The sequence below is a fragment of the Nomascus leucogenys genome, chromosome 22a (genome assembly GCF_006542625.1).
Source record: "Nomascus leucogenys isolate Asia chromosome 22a, Asia_NLE_v1, whole genome shotgun sequence".
NCBI classification, from domain to species: domain Eukaryota; kingdom Metazoa; phylum Chordata; class Mammalia; order Primates; family Hylobatidae; genus Nomascus; species Nomascus leucogenys.
The window spans coordinates 14036639-14062551 of NC_044402.1; the positions used below are offsets into that span (position 1 = coordinate 14036639).

At 39.5% G+C, this 25913-nt stretch overlaps 1 protein-coding gene across 1 annotated transcript in view; it reads left to right on the forward strand.

Annotated features, from left to right (window-relative positions):
- CATSPERB (cation channel sperm associated auxiliary subunit beta) overlaps positions 1-25913 on the forward strand; it is a 153847-nt gene that overhangs the window by 18257 nt on the left and 109677 nt on the right. Inside the window, exons 5-8 of the mRNA XM_030803388.1 lie at positions 3359-3454; positions 6873-7022; positions 24084-24179; positions 24319-24437. Of these exons, the coding sequence (XP_030659248.1) occupies positions 3359-3454; positions 6873-7022; positions 24084-24179; positions 24319-24437 (461 nt within the window). The remainder of the gene's footprint in view (positions 1-3358; positions 3455-6872; positions 7023-24083; positions 24180-24318; positions 24438-25913) is intronic.

Genomic DNA, 25913 nt, shown 5'->3' on the forward strand with positions numbered 1-25913 from the left:
GACAACTTTTGGAACACTTTCATCAACAGAATGGAAGTACACAAATGAATCTTAAAACCAGCCAGGTGCAGTGGCTCACACCTGTAATCCCAATACTTTGGGAGGCCAAGGCAGGTGGATCACTTGAAGTCAGGAGTTCAAGACCAGCCTGGCCAACATGGTGAAAACCTGTCTCTACTAAAAATACAAAAATTAGCTGGGTGTGGTGGCACATGCCTGTAATTCCAGCTACTTGGGAGGCTGAGGCAGGAGGATCACTTGAACCCAGGAAGTGGGGGTTGCAGTGAGCTGAGATGGCGCCACTGCACTCCAGCCTGGGAGACAGAGACTCTGTCTCAAAAAATAAATAAATAAAATAAAACCAGTGCATCAGTGAGTAAGATCTAACACAAAAGTACCCATACCTCATGATGAAAATATAATCAGGTGGAGGAAGACAAAAGTCTAAGAGAGTGGAGGAGATATGCATATGAGGAAGGAAGGACCCTGGGACTGAATTATCAGATGGACTCAGCTGATGTCTTTAAGTTTCACATACCCTGAGTCCCTAATCAGTGGTTTGAGACAAGCATTATATTTGGTCACAGTGGGTATATGCTACGTCCAGAATGGGAAGAAAGTTCAGAATCCTGTGGAGACTGTAGACACTCAACTCTATAATAATGAGATGGAGGTTATGAGGATGCTAGAGCTCTAGAGAAGCTCTTTCTTTGTGTCACTAACCACACTGCAGCAAGATATGGTAAAAAAATTATTCAAGTTACTAGTTTAATGGAAGAGCCAGAGTGGCTACAGGAAAGGCTCCATGAAAATATCCAGCTGGTATGGAAGAAATAAACATTCAGCCACTGGAGTAGTTATGGTGCCATGCTCAAGAGTTGGTAGAAGAAAGGCGTTCTCTCTGATTGAATTATAAAAGACAGTCTTTCTTCACATAGAGGGCTACAAAGTTCTATCAGTACTGACCTTTTCCTGTTTAGTCTTATATTTTGAAGCATCTCTGGATTTACTGCTAGTATCACATCAATCATCAGGTGTAGTTTTGTAATAGTGCCAAGTAGTTCTTTAAAACTGGAAGTCTCTCAAATGATTCACTTAAAACAGCCTTTAAATAAGTGACAGCATCAATACCCATTTATTCCATCACATAGTATTAGATCTCCTTAAAAATATGTGTCATGCAGATGAAAAAAATAGTGAATTTTAACTGAATCCAGCCAAAGGGACAACTCTTACAGGCTACAGCTATGTCTATTAGAATTTGAATACACATAGTTTAAAAAAGATACATTTTCAAAGTGAGACACCACCACCTCGGTCACTTAATGAAGAAATGTTTTTTTTTTTTTAACCCAAATAACAAGGGTTTTAACAGCCAAGTATCTCTATTTTCTGTCTCCATGGAGTGCTACTGTTGTTCTCATTGAGTTCTTGAATTGCATGTATAACAGATGTAGCAGCACATAAACTACTTGAATAGGTTTGTCTGGAGCTTTGGCATTGAACTCTTCAAATTCCACCTCTGGAGCTACCAGCTAATACTATTCACACAGCCTCTTGGCTGTTTCATATACATTGTTCACTACATCAGCCACATTACAGGTGAGATCAATATTTCTTCTGTGTTTAGAATGAGCAGGGATAGTGTCACCATCAAACAGAAGTGCGTGCTAGTTAATAAGCATGTGGGAAGAAATGGAGTTGGGATAAAACCATTCTGGAAGATACTGGCTGTAGTGCTAATAAAAGACTCAAACACATAATTTTTCTTATGTTCAATCACTCCATGTACCACTATAGAAACCACATTTTTCTGGCTTTCATCAGTACTTATTGAAAGTTATCTAAGACATGTGGATCTTCAGGGCTCTTATTTTTATATTCTTTTTTTTTTTTTTTTTGAGACGGAGTCTTGCTCTGTTGCCCAGGCTGGAGTGCAGTGGCTCACTCGGCTCACTGCAAGCTCCACCTCCCAGGTTCAGGCCATTCTCCTGCCTCAGCCTCCCAAGTAGCTAGGACTACAGATGCCTGCCACCACGCCCAGCTAATTTTTTTTCTTTTTTTTTTTTTTTTGGTATTTTTAGTAGAGGCGGGGCTTCACCATGATAGCCAAGATGGTCTCGATCTCCTGACCTCATGATCTGCCCGCCTCGGCCTCCCAAAGTGCTGGGATTACAGGCATGAGCCACCGTGCCTGGCCCTTATTTTTATATTCTAAAACTTCAAGAAAGTTCTGCATATACCAACTTTGAACCAATCCCACTGAAGGCCTGTTAAACCACTTACCCAGCAGAAAATTGGCTTCATTCACTGTGTTAACCAGTAGCACGGGAATCTCCTTTTGTGAAATCATATATGATGTTCTCTGAAGCCATTATGTCTCCCAAAGTCCAGGAACTTCTTGATGGAGAGTGGTGACAGCAAGAGGCACAGATAGCAATTGATGTACTTGGGCACTGGCTGCTTTAGTAGCCACCAGTGTAGCCATAGCCTTGCCATGACAGTGCACAGACCTGCCTAGATGCCTGGGTGGACATGAGGGCCTATGCAGCCAGACCATTTGGACCAGGTGTGTTCTTCATGAGTGAACCCCTGTTTCAGTTTTAACCTCAGCCTTGGCCTGTGGGTACAGCCACTTCAGCAGCTCCCAGGCTAAAGCTACTGCTGTTGGCTTCCCCGGGCCCTATCCATTCTTTTACTTTTAACTTATTTATGCTTTTACATTTAAAATAAGTTTCTTATAAATAACATATAGTTTAATCTTGATTTTTACACCTAATCTGTCAAATCTAGTCTTTTAGATGATATTTTAGACCACTTACATTTAATGTAATTGTTGATATGGCTAGTTATATTAAAATCTACCACCTTGCAGGTTGTTTCTATTTGTTCAATCTTCTCTGTTTTGCTTTTCTCCTCTTTTTCTGTCTTCATATTAATTCTTTTCTATTATTCCATTGTATCTCCACTATTGGCTTATTAGTTATACCTTAAAAGCTTTCTTTGTTGTTCACCTTAGGGTTTATATGACACATTTTAATTAATCATGGTCTGCTTCACAAGAAGAGTCATAATTCGCTTTTTATCAAGCCTCTACAGCTCTAGGAGAAAAATTATGACATAAATATTAGTATCTAGATTCATTGCTATGGTGGTAAGATCACTTCATAATTCTTTTTCCATTATTTTGTGAGCAAAATGTTTATAGGGAAAACATATGAAATTTGACATATAAATGCCAACAAAATGGTTGGAAAAGGAAAGGCTATCATTGTTGGTAATGTTCACATATCCTTAAATTTCACCAAACACAACCTATGAAAAAATAGTTGATTATTTGCCTTTTGTTTTCAAACAGATATTGCAGCTGTAGAAGAATGGTTAGTAAGGATCACTTTACATCATGGACTAAATATTTATGCTACTGAAGGAACTCTATTGGATGGTATTCGAGGTAAATGCCAACAGACAGAAGTAAAATGGAATTCATATATTCTTTCAACAAACTTTGACATCTGCTATATGCCAGATTCTGTGCGAAGGTCCTAGAGATAAAAAAAATTAAAAAAAATATAAGAGATAATTATGACCCTTGAGGCACTCACAATCTGATAGGATAAAGAATTAAATACATGTGGATAAATTATTAACAGAGATCTGCAAAGAGTGCTATAGAAATGTGGAAATACAGGCTGGGCGTGGTGGCTCATGCCTGTAATCTCAGCACTTTGAGAGGCCGAGGTGGGCAGATCACTTGAGGCCAGGAGTTTGAGACCAGCCTGGCCAACATGGTGAAACTCCATCTCTACTTAAAAAAAAAAAAATAACAAAAGTTAACCAAGCGTGGTGATGCACATCTGTAGTCCCAGCTACTTGGGAGACTGAGGCAGGAGAATCGCTTAAACCCAGGAGGCAGAGGTTGCAGTGAGCCGAGATTGCACCATTGTATTCCAGCCTGGGCAAGAGTGAGACTGTGTTTCAAAAAAAAAAAAAAAAGGGAAATACATATTTTACTGTGGCCACATTGAAGGTCATTATAAACAATGGCTTATAAACTTGATTATGTTTACTTATTCCAAAAAAGTAAGTAGTTTTAGGTAGCTTTCAAATTAAAAAAAAAAAAAAAGTGTTACTAATTATTCAATAGTGATTGCAATACTGTCTTTGGGACTCTGATAGTTTGATATCCTATGCTACTTTTTAAGTACTGAAATATCAATATAAAATCGTTATACCAATTTTTTAAAGATCTGAAATGCTAACTTACATTTGTTTAGAATGTACTGAGGTATAATTGCAGCAAAAAGCTTCACAACTTGGTAGATCTTTGAAAGCTCCAGATGCGGAGATGAGATTGATCTGTTTGAGGAACTAAAAGGAGACTAAGGTTGCTGAAGCATAGTAAATAACAGAGTGGTGGATCATGAGTTTGGAGAAGCTGGCAGGAATCTTGGTAAAAAGTGCGGACTTTATTGTAATTATAATTTAAAGCCATTGGGGTATTTTAAGCAGAGAAGTAATAAATTCTGATTTATCTTTTATGATGAAAAGATCATTTTGGCTGCTATGTAGAGAATAACTCTTGAGGAAGTATAGCAAGAATGGAATAAAGGAAACTGGTAGCAGTTGTTGCAATAGTCCCCCTGAGAAGGTCTGGAGTAGATGGACAGTAGCATTAGCAGTGGAGGTGGTGAGCAGAGCCTTCACAATACATTTTGAAAGTAGAGCTGCTATGGCTTCTTGGACTAAGATGGGGGAAAACAGAATTAACAAGGATGATGCCTGGATTTCTTACTCAAGCATTCAAGTAGAGGATGTTATCATTCACCAAAATGCTGAAGACAGGAGGAACAGACACTGGGAAATAGGAATCAAGAGTTAAAGCTAGAGTTAGAAATCTTTATTCACTACTGAACTCAAAAGAGAGTGAAAACCTTGTCTCTATTTCTTCATATCCAATCCACACCCCAAACCACTCATTTGTTTCTGTCTCCTCCACACTACTCAAACTGTTGCTAATCACAGTCACCAGCGACCTTCATATTGGTCACTTTTCTGTCCCTTTTTTAGCTTCTTAGTAGCAGTCAAAACTTTTAATCACTTCCTTGTTCTTAAAATGCTTAAGATATACTACCTGACTTCAGGAACTTGTATATAAGTAGGGGGGCATTGTCAGCTCAGTGATGTCCAGTGGTAAGCTGAAATCTCCCTGACCTGGGTGTGAATGGTCTGCAAACACATTCTACACTCTGCAATGTCAGCTGCTTTGCCCCGCGTTTCTTTGAATTCTGGAGTGACTTCCTGGTGAATTAATGTAGTTAGAGATTGTGTCTCTTTCCCTTCTTGGCTGTCCCTGTGCTGCACTATGTCAACCCAGATGAAAAGTTAGCTTCTTTTCTTGCTTTGCACAAAGTGAAAAAAATATCACATAAAGTCTTTGGGTTTGTAGCAGATTTTATTGAAACTTGGGGAGACAGAGGATAATGTAAATAGCTAAATAACTGGTTATTAGTTATCTGCTTTTAAAAGTCCTTTGACTATTTTTGAAATTCAGACAGCAGTAGTCTTTCAAATTGCCCCAGCTTACTTTTTGTACTCTTTTTTTTTCTTGTTTTTTTTCCAAAAGAAAAAAAACTCTCCCTTTTTTTAATGCATGAAAATTTGACTTTAGCTCCAATCCTTTGCGTATCCAAAAGTAATATTTTAAGTTTTAAAATTTGTGACGCCTTGTTTGATGACGTTCTTTCAAAAGGCTCATTGTCTACCCTGGTCTGGTGAGGAAGAGTGTACCCTCATTCTTCTAGTTACAGTGAGTGCAGAGTCCTATTGGAGCACCTGGGAGGAGAGCCTCACTCATTCTAGGGCGTCATGGAAGGCTTCCCAAAGAGGGAGACATTCACATCAAGGACTGAAAAATAGGGTTGTGAGAAAAACAGATATTCAAAGCCCCACAAACTAGAGCCTGTAATGGGAGGCCAGTTCTGGCAAGAAGTAAAGCTGAGGAACCAAGAGGACGTCAGATTCTGGAAGGCCTGGTTTGCCACGTGAAAGACCTAATTCACCACTAGTGCTGCTATTCTGCCTGTGCTGCATTGGAGATGCTTCACCTCTGATTGCTTTTTCTTCTGCATCTCATTCCCAACTTCTGTCTGGCAGAAATCCTTCTGAGTCTCTTGGCCCCTAATGATAACTGTCCCTGTTCACCACTGCTACTCTGGATTTATTCTCATTTTCATCTACCTACTGTTGTTTCAATGAGATTGGGAAGAGAACAAAAAGTAAATGAGTGGGCTCTTGAAGCCGAAGTTATAAATGTATTCTATGACCCAGCAATTCCATTTATACAGATAGATCCTGTGGCAAATAGTATTTTTCAACTACCTTCCAGAAATCCCTCTAAGTCTCTTGGCCACTAATGATAACTGTCCCTGTTCTCCACTGCTACTCTGGATTTATTCTCATTTTTATATATCTACTGCTATTTCAGTGGGATTGGGAAGAGAACAAAAAGTAAATGAGTGGGCTCAGAAGTTATAAATGTGCGTATTCTGTGATCCAGCAATTCCATTTCTAGGGATAGATCCTGTGGCAAATGGTATTTTTCAAATGTGGCCAAAGCAACCTCTCCCATTCCACATGCTCTTCTGCAATGTAACCTTGCCAGCCCCCCACCAAGGGGAATTAGACTTTACTCCTTATATTCTGGAAAATAGTCACTGACTGATTTTTAACCAATGCAGAGTGAGGTAATGCACCTCTTTTGAACTATAGAATAGTTTCTTTACATAGTTCTTTTAAAACCTTTAAAGGAAAGTAGCATCCATTTTCAAGGGTGCTCCCACAATTTAAACACCCAAATTTGATTTCTGCAGAACCGATTCTTCAGTGGACTCTTGGGGATGTGATTCCAGAAAGCGAGATCAGTAAATTATATCCACATGTGGTAGATCTCAAAGTGACAAAATGCCCCTGTGCCAATGATGTGGCATTACTAGGCTTCGTTGTGGATACAATACTTGATGGTAGGTTTACAGCTTCATTAAATGTTGATGTTGGCCTTTTGTATTTTGTAGCAGTAATGTTTAACTGGTAGCAGTAATGTTTAACTGGCAGCAGAAATAAATACATAGACATAGGGGAGGAAAATTGTTTCCTAAAAATACCTAAAAATTTATTCTTCAATACTGTATCTTGTCTACTTGTGTGATACACTGAGTATGTTTTCTTGCTGTGACTTTTTGCCATGTTAATTGTGACTTTAGTGTGTCTCCTAATTTCATTTATCCCATGCCCTCCTTTAATATATTACTTTCTCCCAGAGATTATCTGCTATTCCTGCCATGTATAAATAGGTATTGTTGTTCCTGAAATACCACATTACTTAGTTTATGTTTGCATTTTTTTCATTACTACTGTAATATCTGAGAGCATCTATATAGGGAAGGAAACAACTGTTTCTCTCTATATTCATTTCGTAACACTCTAATACCAAATGTATGGATTTTCGACACCGAGCGATTCTCCAGTTCTCTGTGGATGACCGAGTAGGTGTCCTATGATTTAATTCAATTCTGGCACTAGCTATCTGGAGTTAGCACAGACCCCCCTCCCCAACCAACAACAGATTAAAGGCTCAGTCCCACAAGACTGTCCCCCAATTCGAATGCCGGTCACAAGTCCCAGGTTGTAGTTCTAATCAACTAATTATAATTTGGGGAGGTACCACAAACCCTTCCTTGAGTTCAATAATTTGCTAGCACAACTCACAGAACTCAGGGGAACGTTTATTTAGGTTTGCCAGTTTATTATAAAGGTCAAAACAAGGGATACAGTAAACAGTTGGGCAAGGTCCGGAAGATTCCCAAGGAAAGGAGCTTCTGTCCCCGTGGAGTTGTGACACGCCACACCCCTGGTATGTGGATGTGTTTTAGCATTCCAAAACCTGCACTGTAAGGATTTTTATGGAAGCTTTATCACATAGGCATGATCAATTATTTATTCAATCTCCACCCCCTCCTCACTTCCTGGGAGATGTGCTGTGGGGCTGAAGGCTCTCAGCTTCTAATCGTGGCTTGCTTTTTCTGGTGACCACCCCACATCTTGAAGCTATCTGGGAGTCTGTCAAGAGTTGCTTCATTAGAACAAAAGATAGTCCCATCACCCAGGAAATTCTAAGGAGTTTAGGGGTTCTGTATCAGGAACTGGGGCCAAAGACCAAATGTTATAACAAAGGATGTTCCTAGCACTCCATCATGCAGGAAATTACAGAGGTTTTAGGAGTTCTCTATCAGGAGCCAGGGACGAAAACCAAATATGTATTTCTCATTATATCACAATATCATAATGCCATTACACATTTCAACTACTAATAGTATCATTTTAATTATTGTTCCTAGCTAATTGATGACCTCCTAGACCCCAAATTCAGTGAATATAAAGGAAAATAAATTTAAAACTTAAAAAATAAGAAACAAAATTTTATTACTCATAGATAATATGTATACCTACATAAAAATCCAAAAAGATCTATAGAAAAACTCAGAACAAATATGGGTATGCTAGAAGGTTGTGAGATAGAATAGCAATGTATAAAAATCACTCCACCAAGGACTAATTAAAGATTATAATTTTAAAAATCCTATTAAGGTAAGAAATCCCAAAAAGTACCCAGGAATAAAAAAAGGAGTTGCAAGGCCTACTGTGTAGAAATTATAAAACTAATGAAGGCCATAAAAAAAGACCAAAATAAATAAGAGATTTCATGTTTATAAGCAGGGACTTCTGGTATTATAAAGATTTATTTTATAAATAAGTTTATTACAAATAAAATGTATTACAAATTTATCAATTCAATATGATTCCAAGAAAAATTATAACAATGTTTTTGGTTGTGTGTGTGTGTGTGTGTGTGTGTGTGTGTGTTTTCTTTTTTGTGTCAGGGAGGGTGTGGAAATTGGCAAGCCAAACACAAAATGCATATGGGAGAATGATACACCATGAATAACAAACATAATTTTAGAGAAAAAAAAAACAAAAATTTGTCCTAGCATGACTTATTATAAAGCAATAGATTAAAACAGTATGCATCAGTATAGGGATAGACAAATAACCTTGCCCAAATCTCTTTGACTTCCTAATGGCTTATAGTCTGCTTCTGCTGAATTCCTTTAGTTTTACTAGGTTGGTGCAAAAGTAATCGCGGTTTTTGCAATTGCTTTTAATGGCAAAAACGACGATTATTTTTGCACCAACCTAATAATTGTGTCTTTTTCCACTCTCTGCTATCATATGCTACACTATGTCAATCCAGATAGAAACTTGGCTCCTTTTCTTATGTTGTTCTGTGAAGAGGAGGTCCTAGCCTCCTCATCTTTATCCAAACACCAATATCTACCTTACTTCCATGAGCCATAGGAGAGGGGTCATTCTCAACTCCTCATGCTTGATTCTGCCTTACAAATGAAAGTCATGGGAGAGAAGCACCAGTCTTAATTCTTTGGGATCACACTCATGAGGCCACCTCAACCTCTCAAGAAAACAAACAACTTCAGCAACAGGTTCTTTAGGTGAAACCACCTTTTCCCCAACTGGTCACCACTGTGCTGAAGCAATAAGGGAAGTTCTCACAGTATCAAGCTGCGACTGCCTAAACCAGCAATTTTTTTTTTTTTTTGAGACAGGGTCTCTCTGTGTTGCCCAGGCTGGAATGCAGAGGCACAATCATGGCTCACTACAGCCTCAAACTCCTAGGCTCAAGCAGTCCTCCCACCTCAGCCTCTCACGTAGCTGGGACTACAGGTACACTCCACCACACCCAACTAGCAATTCCTTTGCAAGGCCTTGTTTGTCCTCCTGGCCTTCATACCACATGGAGTTAATGGTGGGAACAGCTATGCAGCAGCCCCATGTACTCCAGTTTGGACTTATTACCCCCTTTCCTCCTCTAGGATATTCTTAAGACATAAACCATCAGGCCTCCCATCAGTTACCAGAAACATAAGCCTCCCCAGATCATTTCTGGTTATCCTATCCCACATACTGTTCTGAATGTCCTCTAATTTGATTCAAACTTTTATCCCTCTCTATCCACCCAAATCCTTTCATTAGAATTTGTGGCCTGTGATTAACAAACTCCCCCATATCACTCACTTTTTCTCTGAATGGTCCCTTAACTTTCTTTCCATAAAGAGTACCGGGTCATCCCCAGATGACATTCTTTCCCCTCAGCCCTCCCACATATCACATATTTCAAAACCCAGGGTGACGGTTGTTGTCTTTGCTCCTTAGCATTACTGCTTAATCATTACTCCTGTCCTCTTGTTTGAAACGTGGAGCTTTTTTGAACTCAGACTTTACCTCCCTCTAATTCTTCTTGGTTGCCAGCATTTGGTGACCTCCTCACCACTCACATTCATTCATTTACAAGGTTAATCTCTGGGTCCCTGCCTTCCTCTCCACTTGACTTTTGTCACTATTTTTGGTGACTTCACCATCCATATGGACGATACATGCAGTACCTAGCTTCAAGGCTTCCTGTCCTCCAATGATCTTTCCCCTATCTTACTCCTATGGTAATATTCTTCTTAAAATTTTTTATTTAATAATTTCAACTTTTATTTTAGATTTGAGGGGACGTACATGTGCAGGTTTGTTACATGGGTATATTGTGTGATGCTGAGGTTTGGAATATGAATGAGCCCACCACCCAGGTAGTGAGCATAGCACCTAATAGTTTTTCAACCATTGCTCCCCTCCCTCCCCCAGCTAGTAGTCCCCAGTGTCTATTGTCGCCATCTTCAGGTCTGTGAGTAGCTCCCACCTACAAGTGAGAACATATGGTATTTGGTTTTCTGTTGCCTGTGTTAATTTGCTTAGGATAATGGCCTCCAGCTGCATCTATGTTGCTGGAAAGGACATGATTTCATTCTTTTTATGGCTGCACTGTATTCCATGGTGTGCCACATTGTCTTTATCCAGTCCACCATTGATGGGTACTTAGGTCGATTCCATGTCTTTACAACCTATGAACAAAAAAAAAGCCCTGGACCAGATGAATTCACAGCCAAATTCTACTAGACATGCAAAGAAGAGCTGGTACCAATCCTGCTGAAACTATTCCCAAAAAATTGAGGAGCAGGATCTCCTCCCTAATTCATTCTATGAAGCCAGCATCACCCTGATACCAAAACCTGGCAAAGACACAACAAAAAAAGAAAACTAGAAGCCAATATTTTGATGAACATAGACAGAAAAATTCTTGACAAAATATTAGCAAAAAGAATACAGCAGCATATTACTATGCAGCCATAAAAAAAGAATGAGTTCATGTCTTTTGCAGGGACATGGATGAAGCTGGAAACCATCATTCTCAGCAAACTAACACAGGAACAGAAAACCAAACACCGCATGTTCTCACTCATAAGTGGGAGTTGAACAATGAGAACCTATGAGCATAGGGAGGGGAACATCACACACCGGGGGGCCTGTCGAGGGGTGGGGAACAAGAGGAGGGATAGCATTAGGAGAAATATCTAATGTAAATGATGGGTTGATGGGTGCAGCAAACCACCATGACACATGTACACCTGTGCAACAAACCTGCATGTTCTGCACATGTACACCAGAACTTAAAGTATAATAAAATAAGTAAATATTATTAAAATAAATAAATAAAATTAAAAAATAAAAATAAAAAGTAAAAAGTTAATTCAAGGCTGGGCACGGTGACTCACGCCTGTAATCTCAGCACTTTGGGAGGCTGAGGTGGGCAAATCACCTGAGGTCAGGAGTTCAAGACCAGCCTGGCCAACATGGTGAAATCCTGTCTCTACTAAAATACAAAAATTAGTAGGGCATGGTAGTGGGTGCCTGTAATCCCAGCTACTCGGGAGGCTGAGGCAGGAGAATCTCTTGAACCTGGGAGGCAGAGGTTGCAGTGAGCCGAGGTCGCGCCATTGCATTCCAGCTTGGGTGACAAGAGCAAAACTCCATCTAAAAAAAAAAAAAAAGTTAATTCATCACGATCAAGTAGGCTTCATTCCTGGGATGCAAAATTGGTTCAACATATGCAAATCAAGAAATGTTATTCTTTTTGCTTAGGAATACTTTAGCTATTTGGACTCTTTTTTTGGTTTCATATGAATTTTAGGATTTTTTTTCTATTTCTGTGAAAAATGATATTGTTATTTTGATGGGAATTGCATTGAATCTATAGATTGTTTGGGGCAGTGTGGATGTGGGAGAAAGGGAATGCTTATACACTGCTGGTGGGAATGTAAATTAGTACAACCTCTATGAAAAACAGCGTGGAGATTCCTTAAAGAACTACAAATAGATCTACCATTTGATCCAGCAATCCCACCACTGGGTATCTACCCAAAAGAAAAGAAGTCATTATATGAAAAAGACACTTGCACACATATATTTATAGCAGCACAATTCACAATTGCAAAGATGTGGAACAAACCTAAGTGCCCATCAACTAATGAACAGATAAAGAAAGTATGGTATACATACACCATGGAATACTACTAAGCCATAGCAAGGAATGAAACAATGTCTTTTGCAGCAACTTAGATGGAGCTGGAGGCCATTATTCTAAGTGAAGTAACACAGGAGTGGAAAACCAAAAACCATATGTTCTCACTTATAAGTGGGAGCTAAGCTATGAGCAAGCAAAGGCATACAGACTGATGTAATGGACTTTGAAGACTCAGAGGAGGAGGTTGGGAGGGAGCTAGGGATAAAAAACCACACATTAGGTACAATGTACACTACTTGGGTGATGGCTGCACTAAAATCTCAGAATTCACAGCTACATAATTCATCCATGTAACAAAAAAACTACTTGTACCCCAAAAGCTATTGACATTTTTTAAATAACATAAAAATGTGATTTACCATATAAATAGAACTAAAAACAAAAGCTATATAATGATCTCAATAGATGTAGAAAAAACCTTTGATAAAACCTAACATCCCTTCATGTTAAAAACTCTCAACCAGCAAGACATTGAAGGAACATACCTCAAAATAATAGGAGACATCTATGACAAACACACAGACAACATTATACTGAATGGGCCAAAGCTGGAAGCATTCCCCTTGAGAACCAGAACAAGACAAGGATGCTCACTCTCACCTCTTCTATTCAACACAGTACTGGAAGTCCTAGCCAGAGCAATCAGGCAACAGGAAGAAATAAAATGCATCCAAATAGGAGAAGAAGGCATCCAATAGAAGAAGTCAAACTCTCTCTCTTTGCTGACAATATGATTTTACACCTAGAAACCCCTAAAGACTTTACCAAAAAGCTCCTAGAACTGGTAAACAATTTCGGTAAAGTTTCAAGATACAAAAATCAATGTAGAAAAATCAGTAGCCTTCCTATACACCAAAATCATTCAAGCTGAGAGCCAAATCAAGAGCACAATCCCATTTACAATATCCCCCCTGCACACACACACACACCCCTAGGAATACATCTAACCAAGGAGGTGAAAGATCTCTACAAGGAGGAGTACAAAACACTACAAGGAGGAGTACAAAATACCCCTAGGAATCCATCTAACCAAGGAGGTGAAAGATCTCTACAAGGAGGAGTACAAATCACAGATGATACAAATGAATGGAAAAACCGTCCATGCTCATGGATTGGAAGAACTATTACCATTAAAATGGCCATACTGCCCAAGCAATCTACAGATTCAATAATATTCCTATCAAGCTACCAATGTTATTTTTCACAGAATTAGAAAAAGCTATTCTAAAATTCATATGGAACAAAAAAGAGCCCAAATAACCAAAGGAATCCTAAGCAAAAAGAACAAAGCCTGAGGGATCACATTACCCAACTTCAAACTATACTACAAGACTGCAGTAACCAAAACAGCATGGTACTGGTACAAAACCAGACACATAGACCAATGGAACAGAATAGAGGATCCAGAAGTAAAGCCACACCCCTACTACCATCTGATCTTCAACAAAGTTAACAAAAATAAGCATTAGGGAAAAGACCCTATTCAATAAATGGTGCTGGGGTAGCTGGCTAGCCATACACAAAAGAAAAATGAAACTGGATCCTTGCCTTTCTCCATATACAAAAGTTAACTCAAGATGGAGTCAAGATTTAAATGATTAAACTCTTGACCTTGTAATCTCTAATGTCATTATCTCTGAAATCCGTAGTACCTGCATTGTACACTCTGTCCACTGCCTCTTATTCTTTCAGTCTGTTCTAGTACTCACACTCCAACATTTCTTTGATCTCACTGAAATCTTAATCCATTGTCACTATCACTTTTTTTTACTACCCAACATCCTTATTGTCCTCTGTTCTCACCATAATTCTCAGAGCCCATCTTTTTAAATACTTTTGTAACTCCCTTGCCCTTCTTTTTCCTCCTTGCCTGCCCAACCACAAGTCTAAAACCATCTCTGCTCTTGCCCTGCAAGAGCAGAATATTGCTGGGAAGAAATTGCATGCTAGTCTCATTTTGACATTTCACTGACCAGTCTCACTCTAAATTCATGATCATGAATCTTAAGTGGGCCCTCAGTACTCCCTATAAAGCCTACTGCCTATTAAATCCTATCACTCTTCCCTTGTATATTTATTTTCCCACTCTGCAAAATTTATCGCACTTCTTTCCACTCCTCAAATACTCTTCCCTTCTTACTCTTGGCTGTGCCTTTATATAATACTTCAGAGAAGCTGAAGATTGATTATAGAAACCCCATTGTTGCAACTGGAAATCTGCCATCATACCTGCATTTGTATGCTTTGCCTTTTCTGCCTCTTGCACTGTAAGAAATGTCTCTGCTGCAATCAAAGGCTACCCCTCAGCCCTTGTGTTCTGGATCCCATTCCTTGCAGCCATCTGAACAACCTTGCTCTTGCATCTGTTGTGCAATTCTCATCTTTCTCTCCAACATCATCATACTCTTCCTCCTCACTGGATTGTATCCATTAGGATAGAGACATACCCTAATATGCCCCATCTTAAACAAAACCTTCATTTATCTCACTTTACTACCATCTCCACTTCTCTGTTCCCCTTCAAAAAAAATGTTTAAGGCCAGAATTCAATGTAGATGATGTTGTTTTTCCACCTCCCATTTTATCTTCTTTCCATTACAAATCAGACTCTGGTTTCCATCACTCTACTAAAACATTTCTTCTCAAGGCCACTCACAATTTCCATATTGCCAGTTCCAACAGCCAGTCTTTTATGCCCATCCTACTTTCCTTTCCAGCAGCATTTAACACAGTCGACCGGTCTCTGGTCAAAACGCTTTCTTCTTTTAGCTTTCTTGATACCACTTTCAAGTTCTTTATATTTTCTCATTGGTCACTTTAGTTTTCTAGGAGGGCTCCTTTTTGGTGTGACCCCTAAATGCTGATGAACCTAGGGCTTTGTTTTTGACTCTCCTTCCTTAAGTTACCACATTCTCCCTCTGGAAGACTTAATCCAGTCTGATGGCAGTAATGCCATCTTCAGGCTGATGATTCCCAAATTTATATTGCTGCTGCTGACCACTCCTTTGAAACAAACTACTCCTCCCTTCGGTTGTCTATTATGCATTTCTTCTTGGTGGCTAATGAGCATCTCAAATACAGCAAGTCTAATCCAGAACTCTTGATTCATCTCCCTCAAAAAATCTGTTTCTCTCCAGTATTTCTCATCCCAGTTAGTATTAAATTGGTCAGAACTGAAATCTAGGACACATTCTTGACTGCTCTTACCCTCACAGCATTCCCCAATTGTGCTGTCTCCAGGGTCCATCCCCAGTGTGACCACCTCACTTCTCTGCTAAAATCTTAGGTCAAGTCAACATTTTTTTATTAGACTAATTAACAGCCTCTTTTTTTATTTTATTATTATTATACTTTAAGTTTTAGGGTACATGTGCACAATGTGCAGGTTTGTTACATATGTATACATGTGCCATGTTGGTGTGCTGCACCCATTAACTCATCATTTAGCATTAGGTATATCTCCTAATGCTATCTCTCCCCCCTCCCCCCACGTCACAACAGTCCCCGGAGTGTGATGTTCCCCTTCCTGTGTCCATGTGTTCTCATTGTTCAATTCCCACCTATGAGTGAGAACATGCGGTGTTTGGTTTTTTGTCCTTGCGATAGTTTACTGAGAATGATAATTTCCAGTTTCATCCATGTCCCTACAAAGGACATGAACTCATCAGTTTTTATGGCTGCATAGTATTCCATGGTGTATATGTGCCACATTTTCTTAATCCAGTCTATCGTTGTTGGACATTTGGGTTGGTACCAAGTCTTTGCTATTGTGAATAGTGCCACAGTAAACATACGTGTGCATGTGTCTTTATAGCAGCATGATTTATAGTCCTTTGGGTATATACCCAGTAATGGGATGGCTGGGTCAAATGGTATTTCTAGTTCTAGATCCCTGAGGAATCGCCACACTGACTTCCACAATGGTTGAACTAGTTTACAGTCCCACCAACAGTGTAAAAGTGTTCCTATTTCTCCACATCCTCTCCAGCACCTGTTGTTTCCTGACTTTTTGATGATGGCCATTCTAACTGGTGTGAGATGGTATCTCATTGTGGTTTTGATTTGCATTTCTCTGATGGCCAGTGATGAGCATTTTTGCATGTGTTTTTTGGCTGCATAAATGTCTTTTTTTTTTTTTTTTTTTTGAAACGGAGTCTCACTCTGTCACCCAGGCTGGAGTGCAGTGGCACAATCTCGGCTCACTGCAAGCTCCGCCTCCTGGGTTCATGCCATTCTCCTGCCTCAGCCTCTCTGAGTAGCTGGGACTACAGGCGCCCACCACCATGCCCGGCTAAATTTTTTGTATTTTTTAGTAGAGACAGGGTTTCACCGTGGTCTCGATCTCCTGACCTCGTGATCTGCCCACCTCGGCCTCCCAAAGTCCTGGGATTATAAGCGTGAGCCACCGCGCCCGGCCAAATGTCTTCTTTTGAGAAGTGTCTGTTCATGTCCTTCGCCCACTTTTTGATGGGGTTGTTTGTTTTTTTCTTGTAAATTTGTTTGAGTTCATTGTAGATTCTGGATATTAGCCCTTTGTCAGATAAGTAGGTTGCAAAAATTTTCTCCCATTTTGTAGGTTGCCTGTTCACTCTGATGGTAGTTTCTTTTGCTGTGCAGAAGCTCTTTAATTAGATCCCATTTGTCAATTTTGGCTTTTGTTGCCATTGCTTTTAGTGTTTTAGACATGAAGTCCTTGCCCATGCCTATGTCCTGAATGGTAATGCCTAGGTTTTCTTCCAGGGTTTTTATGGTTTTAGGTCTAACATGTAAGTCTTTAATCCATCTTGAATTAATTTTTGTATAAGGTGTAAGGAAGGGATCCAGTTTCAGCTTTCTACATATGGCTAGCCAGTTTTCCCAGCACCATTTATTAAATAAGGAATCCTTTCCCCATTTCTTGTTTTTGTCAGGTTTGTCAAAGATCAGATAGTTGTAGATATGCAGCGTTATTTCTGAGGGCTCTGTTCTGTTCCATTGATCTATATCTCTGTTTTGGTACCAGTACCATGCTGTTTTGGTTACTGTAGCCTTGTAGTATAGTTTGAAGTCAGGTAGCGTGATGCCTCCAGCTTTGTTCTTTTGGTTTAGAATTGACTTGGTGATGCGGGCTCTTTTTTGGTTCCGTATGAACTTTAAAGTAGGTTTTTCCAGTTCTGTGAAGAAAGTCATTGGTAGCTTGATGGGGATGGCCATTGAATCTATAAATTACCTTGGGCAGTATGGCCATTTTCATGATATTGATTCTTCCAACCCATGAGCATGGAATGTTGTTGCATTTGTTTGTATCCTCTTTTATTTCATTGAGCAGTGGTTTGTAGTTCTCCTTGAAGAGGTCCTTCACATCCCTTGTAAGTTGGATTCCTAGGTATTTTATTCTGTTTGGAGCAATTGTGAATGGGAGTTCACTCATGATTTGGCTCTCTGTTTGTCTGTTATTGGTGTATAAGAACGCTTGTGATTTTTGTACATTGATTTTGTAACCTGAGACTTTGCTGAAGTTGCTTATCAGCTTAAGGAGATTTGGGGCTGAGACAATGGGGTTTTCTAGATATACAATCATGTCATCTGCAAACAGGGACAATTTGACTTCCTCTTTTCCTAATTGAATACCCTTTATGTCCTTCTCCTGTCTAATTGCCCTGGCCAGAACTTCCAACACTATGTTGAATAGGAGTAGTGAGAGAGGGCATCTCTGTCTTGTGCCAGTTTTCAAAGGGAATGCTTCCAGTTTTTGCCCATTCAGTATGATATTGGCTGTGGGTTTGTCATAGATAGCTCTTATTATTTTGAGATACGTCCCATCAATACCTAATTTATTGAGAGTTTTTAGCACGAAGGGTTGTTGAATTTTGTCAAAGGCCTTTTCTGCATCTATTGAGATAATCATGTGGTTTTTGTCTTTGGTTCTGTTTATATGCTGGATTACATTTATTGATTTGCGTATGTTGAAACAGCCTTGCATCCCAGGAATGAAGCCCACTTGATCATGGTGGATAAGCTTTTTGATGTGCTGCTGGATTCGGTTTGCCAGTATTTTATTGAGGATTTTTGCATCAATGTTCATCAAGGATATTGGTCTGAAATTCTCTTTTTTGGTTGTGTCTCTGCCCGGCTTTGGTATCAGGATGATGCTGGCCTCCTAAAATGACTTAGGGAGGATTCCCTCTTTTTCTATTGATTGGAATAGTTTCAGAAGGAATGGTACCAGTTCCTCCTTGTACCTCTGGTAGAATTCGGCTGTGAATCCATCAGGTCCTGGACTCTTTTTGGTTGGTAAGCTATTGATTATTGCCACAATTTCAGAGCCTGTTATTGGTCTATTCAGAGATTCAACTTCTTCCTGGTTTAGTCTTGGGAGGGTGTATGTGTTGAGGAATTTATCCATTTCTTCTAGATTTTCTAGTTTATTTGCATAGAGGTGTTCGTAGTACTCTCTGATGGTAGATTGTATTTCTGTGGGATCGGTGGTGATATCCCCTTTTTCATTTTTTATTGCGTCTATTTGATTCTTCTCTCTTTTCTTCTTTATTAGTCTTGCTAGCGGTCTATCAATTTTGTTGATCTTTTCAAAAAACCAGCTCCTGGATTCATTAGTTTTTTGAAGGGTTTTTTGTGTGTCTATTTCCTTCAGTTCTGCTCTGATTTTAGTTATTTCTTGCCTTCTGCTAGCTTTTGAATGTGTTTGCTCTTGCTTTTCTAGTTCTTTTAATTGTGATGTTAGGGTGTCAATTTTGGATCTTTCCTGCTTTCTCTTGTGGGCATTTAGTGCTATAAATTTCCCTCTATACACTGCTTTGAATGTGTCCCAGAGATTCTGGTATGTTGTGTCTTTGTTCTTGTTGGTTTCAAAGAACATCTTTATTTCTGCCTTCATTTTGTTATGTACCCAATAGTCATTCAGGATCAGGTTGTTCAGTTTCCATGTAGTTGAGCGGTTTTGAGTGAGTTTCTTAATCCTGAGTTCTAGTTTGATTGCACTGTGGTCTGAGAGACAGTTTGTTATAATTTCTGTTCTTTATAATTTCTGTTCTTTTACATTTGCTGAGCAGAGCTTTACTTCCAACTATGTGGTCAATTTTGGAATAGGTGTGGTGTGGTGCTGAAAAAAATGTATATTCTGTTGATTTGGGGTGGAGAGTTCTGTAGATGTCTATTAGGTCCGCTTGGTGCAGAGCTGAGTTCAATTCCTGGATATCCTTGTTAACTTTCTGTCTCATTGATCTGTCTAATGTTGACAGTGGGGTGTTAAAGTCTCCCATTATTATTGTATGGGAGTCTAAGTCTCTTTGTAGGTCACTCAGGACTTGCTTTATGAATCTGGGTGCTCCTGTGTTGGGTGCATATATATTTAGGATAGTTAGCTCTTCTTGTTGAATTGATCCCTTTACCATTATGTAATGGCCTTCTTTGTCTCTTTTGATCTTTGTTGGTTTAAAGTCTGTTTTATCAGCGACCAGGATTGCAACCCCTGCCTTTTTTTGTTTTCCATTTGCTTGGTAGATCTTCCTCCATCCTTTTATTTTGAGCCTGTGTGTCTCTGCACGTGAGATGGGTTTCCTGAATACAGCACACTGATGGGTCTTGACTCTTTATCCAGTTTACCAGTCTGTGTCTTTTAATTGGAGCATTTAGTCCATTTACATTTAAAGTTAATATTGTTATGTGTGAATTTGATCCTGTCATTATGATGTTAGCTGGTTATTTTGCTCGTTAGTTGATGCAGTTTCTTCCTAGCCTCGATGATCTTTACAATTTGGCATGATTTTGCAGTGGCTGGTACTGGTTGTTCCTTTCCATGTTTAGTGCTTCCTTCAGGAACTCTTTTAGGGCAGGCCTGGTGGTGACAAAATCTCTCAGCATTTGCTTGTCTGTAAAGTATTTTATTTCTCCTTCACTTATGAAGCTTAGTTTGGCTGGATATGAAATTCTGGGTTGAAAATTCTTTTCTTTAAGAATGTTGAATATCGGCCCCCACTCTCTTCTGGCTTGTAGAGTTTCTTCCGAGAGATCCGCTGTTAGTCTGATGGACTTCCCTTTGTGGGTAACCCGATCTTTCTCTCTCACTGCTCTTAATATTTTTTCCTTCATTTCAACTTTGGTGAATCTGACAATTATGTGTCTTGGAGTTGCTCTTCTCGAGGAGTGTCTTTGTGGCGTTCTCTGTATTTCCTGAATCTGAGTGTTGGCCTGCCTTGCTAGATTGGGGAAGTTCTCCTGGATAATATCCTGCAGAGTGTTTTCCAACTTGGTTCCATTCTCCCCGTCACTTTCAGGTACACCAATCAGACGTAGATTTGGTCTTTTCACATAGTCCCATATTTCTTGGAGGCTTTGTTCGTTTCTTTTTATTCTTTTTTCTCTAAACTTGCCTTCTCGCTTCATTTCATTCATTTCATCTTCCATCACTGATACCCTTTCTTCCAGTTGATTGCATCGGCTCCTGAGGCTTTTGCATTCTTCACGTAGTTCCTCGAGCCTTGGCTTTCAGCTCCATCAGCTCCTTTAAGCACTTTTCTGTATTGGTTATTCTAGTTATACATTCATCTAAATTTGTTTCAAAGTTTTTAACTTCTTTGCCTTTGGTTTGAATTTCCTCCTGTAGCTCGGAGTAGTTTGATCGTCTGAAGCCTACTTCTCTCAACTCGTCAAAGTCATTCTCCGTCCAGCTTTGTTCCATTGCTGGTGAGGAACTGCGTTCCTTTGAAGGAGGAGAGGCGCTCTGCTTTTTAGAGTTTCCAGTTTTTCTGCTCTGTTTTTTCCCCATCTTTGTGGTTTTATCTACTTTTGGTCTTTGATGATGGTGATGATGTACAGATGGGTTTTTGGTGTGGATGTCCTTTCTGTTTGTTAGTTTTCCTTCTAACAGACAGGACCCTCAGCTGCAGGTTTGTTGGAGTTTGCTAGAGGTCCACTCCAGACCCTGTTTGCCTGGGTCTCAGCAGCAGAGGCTGCAGAACAGCAGATTTTTGTGAACCGCAAATGCTGCTGCCTGATCGTTCCTCTGGAAGTTTTGTCTCAGAGGAGTACCTGGCCATGTGAGGTGTCAGTCTGTCCCTACTTGGGGGTGCCTCCCAGTTAGGCTGCTCAGGGGTCAGGGGTCAGGGACCCGCTTGATGAGGCAGTCTGCCTGTTCTCAGATCTCCAGCTGCGTGCTAGGAGAACCACTACTCTCTTCAAAGCTGTCAGACAGGGGCATTTAAGTCTGCAGAGGTTACTGCTATCTTTTTGTTTTGATTAACAGCCTCTTAAGTGGTCTCTCTATTTCCATTCTTGTGCCAATACAAACCAGCCTCCATACACCCACCAGAGTGATGTTCTCAAGTATAAACCAGATCACATCACTTCCCTGCGTCAAACACTCCTGTGGCTTCCCTTTGCCATTAGAATAAAAGCTAAACTTTTCACAATGGTCTGCATCAGCTTCTGTAAGCCCTGGGATAGTTTGTCACAGAGAGTAGCCTGTAACTTAATTTTAGTCTGTAAATATTAACCAGCATAAAGTGTTTATTGTATTATGTCTCCATTAAATAGTGCTTTTTTTGCAAGAATCTGGTCATGTGATAGCATGCTGGACATCTATAATTATTCCCACTTAAAATATCCCACCGTTAGGCTGGGTGGCGGCTCACACCTGTAATATCAGCACTTTGGGAGCTGAGGTGGGCGAATCACTTGAGGTCAGGAGTTTGAGACCAGCCTAGCCAACATGGCGAAACCCTGTCTCTACCAAAAATACTGAAATTTGGCCAGACATCGTGGTGTACACCTGTAATCCCAGCTACTCAGGAGGATGAGGCACAAGAATTGCTTGAACCTGGGAGGTGGAGGTTGCAGTGAGTGGAGATTGCGCCACTGCACTCCAGCCTGGGTGACAGAGTGAGACTGTCAAAAAAAAAAAAAAAAATTTCCCACCATTATCTGTAAAACTAGACTTAATTCTCAGAAAGGCAAAGTTTGTCTTTAGTTTTCCTCTTCCTGGAAAAAGTATACAATAATAAATAACACTTCCTTCTACAGCTTTCCTTAAACAGAAAAGAGCTGGGAGTTAAAACTCATACCTCACAATATGACTCATTCTACAAATGTCCTCTTTTGGAAATAAAGTATATGCGTTAGCTTGCCAAGGTTCCTTAGCCTCCCCGCCTCCCCAGCCCAGTAGTTGTGTCCTTTGACAAAACTTCAGATCAGCACCTCACATTTAAAACACAAAAGACTCTAGACATTCCTACCTATGACCAAGAAAAGGTGGGGTCGGGGAACAAAGAACTTTTAGGATTTGTGATATGTTCAATCTTCTTCATTTACAAGGTTTTAATGAAACTTTAGCAAAAGTTTTTTCTGTTTTTAAAATCACATATAAAAAAGTAAATCATAGTTTCTCCTGTCTTGAAGTTTACATTTTAATTTTCTTCTTTGGAGTTTTTAAAAATTATTAACTAAAATTGTACTCCTGAAATAGGAGCATCTTTATGCTTAGAAGGGTACTGTTAGGGAGGAAAAATTTTCCTCTCTTCTCTTATGCTTAGTGAATAGGGCTCTAGGAATTAAAGGGTCTCTCTTTGTCTCCCAGCCTGGAGTTGCATGATCATAGTTCACTATAGCCTTGACCTCCCAAGCTCAAGCGATCCTCTCACCTCAGCCTTCTGAGTAGCTGGGACTACAGGCATGCACCACCATGCCTGGCTAATTTTGTATTTTTTGTAGAGACAGGGTTATACCATGCTGCCCAGGCTGGTCTCAAACTCCTGGGTTCAAGTGATCCTCCTGCCTCGGCCTCTCAAAGTGCTGGGATTATAGGCGTGAACCACCATGCCCAGCCCAAATAACAGATTAACAGGATAAAAGGCACACAATTTTTTTTTTTTTATGATTTATGTGCATGGCAGTTCACAAAAAAGAAGTGAAGCTCAAGTGGTTAAATCAGGAAATTATATACCGTTTTCACAAAGGAAGTAGATTTAGGAATCAAGGAACAATTAGCTGTAAGGAAGTTGTGACTAGAAAATATGTAGGGGAACTAATGGCAAATAAAGGCTCCCTATCTCCAGTGATAAAAATGCTCTTTATTTTTCTGGTTCAAGGGGCAATTTATGCTTTGCTTTTAAGCAGATAAAGGGAGGGCAGAGACTGCATTTGTTGATTCTCAATTGCCTTCAGGTAAAAAAAAAATCCTTAAACCAAAGTGGCATATTTGGCATATTCTGATGCCCTTCCACGTAAAAAAAGATACAGTACAATTTGGAAGATATTTTAAGAGAATGAACCAATACTTTAAGAGGGTTGATTTTAAGGGCATATTATTCCCAGCAGTAATCATTCTAGGAGTCAGTCAGATGGTTGGCTAATATTATGTGGTGTAACTTGAAGTTGCTTCATCTTTCCAATGCTTGGGGAAGTGAGAGTCAAAGTGCTGAGAGGGAGTTGAGGCAAGAAAGGACAACAGGTTGGAAGATGGAACGGCCTCTGGGCTCTAACACCATACAATTGAGTGACTCACCTTATAAAATGGCCTGGCTTTAATTTTCCTTTTCTTTCATGGTAGGTGTTTACATAGGCATAACCTTTGGTGGATTCTGGCATGATCATGATACCACATGGTTTAACATGACACAGACTATCTATTCCCAACTTCAAGAAGGTAACTCCTCTAATATTGCCTTCATCTTGAGCATTTTACTTATATCGATATTTGATTAACATCTATAAAATGTCTTTGCTTCACTAAGGAACTCACTTTTTTCTTACTTTTTAATCCATGGTATGATTTCTTCATTTAGAACATGAAGACCTTTCATTGGTGGATATGGTTTTAACGAATCACTTTTTAGTTATCCTCACCTCTTTGGGCCTTTTTGTCAGTGAAGATCTTCGTTATCCATCACACTACATCTTATCGGTATGTAAATTGCTTTGTAACTAATAGCTAACCTTAAATATCTTCTGTGACACATAAAGAAATATTTAATACTTGAGTTATGTGTGGTGTATCTTAAAATTGAAATGCTTCTTTCTTTCGAAAAACATAAAGGCATAATAGAGCAACTTTTTCCTTTACCTCGTAGTATTGAATATATAATTTGGAAATGGTGCTAGTTTTATTGCTGTACAAATTCATAGTAAGTTTTAAATATATACATGCAGAAAAGATCTGTCTACCTATCTATTGATTGATCCATTTATTTATAGCCATATATGTTACCCAAATGCTTTAAGGTAATTTATAAAGCCACATACAGTATTACAAAGTAACATAAGTGAAAAGTAAGTATTGGGATTGAGTGAAGGGAAATACACGTTTAGGTGAAGATTGTTAATATGCATACCATAAAATTCTTAAACATGTTAACAAGTATCTCTCAAAAATTACCACAACAGAGATGAGACAAGCAATAAAGACTTGGGATTGGTAGGAGAAATGATAGAGGGAAGTAAAGAAGGGGAAATGGTATTGATTGAGAGGCAGATATTTCTTATACATGGTAATTATTATCTTTCTTCAGTTATAAGAATATTCACATATACCTGAACCTTCCTTACCATCTCTGACAAAGTACCATTTGTTGCTCAGATGACTAGGGGATCTGGGTTTTTTTTTTACATGCTTATTATATAATTGCTAAAACAGAAAGTTGAAACCAGGAACGCTACAATGGCTTAAATTCAAAGTGCAGAGAAGTAGACAGGGATTGCATATTGTAAGTCCCGATCTCTGGACTGCTCTGGGCTGGGCAGAAGGAACACAGTGGCAAAGGAGAAAATAATAGCTTGAGGGTGTGACTTCCTAAACCCAAATGGGCGGCAGACTTGCATATGCCAGCACACTTCTTCTTCTTCTTTTTTTTTGAGACTGAGTCTCGCTCTGTCACCAGGCTGGAGTGCAATGGCGTGATCTCAGCTCCCTGCAATCTCCGCTTCCTAGGTTCAAACAATTCTCCTGCCTCGGCCTCCTGAGTAGCTGGGATTACAGGCATGTGCCACCACACCCAGTTAATTTTTGTATTTTTAGGAGAGACGGAGTTTCACCATGTTGGCCAGGCTGGTCTTGAACTCCTGACCTCATGATCCGCCTGCCTCGGCCTCCCAAAGTGCTAGGATTACAGGTGTGAGCCACTGCGCCGGGCCCACCTGCACACTTCTTAATTCCTCCATTTAAATCATTAAAAGGCATGGTTTTCTTCTCGAATCGGTATAAGTAAATTAATAAAATAATGAAATGAGGCAAAGACTGATGGGGAAATTCCCTGGATATTGTATAAACTATATCAGAGTCTGCTTTTAGTGTTTGGCTATCCTAACTGCTAGGATAGAAAAAACATATAATTTTGGTATAATTTTGTTTCAAGGAATTTATATGGTTTATTTCCTTTAGTAT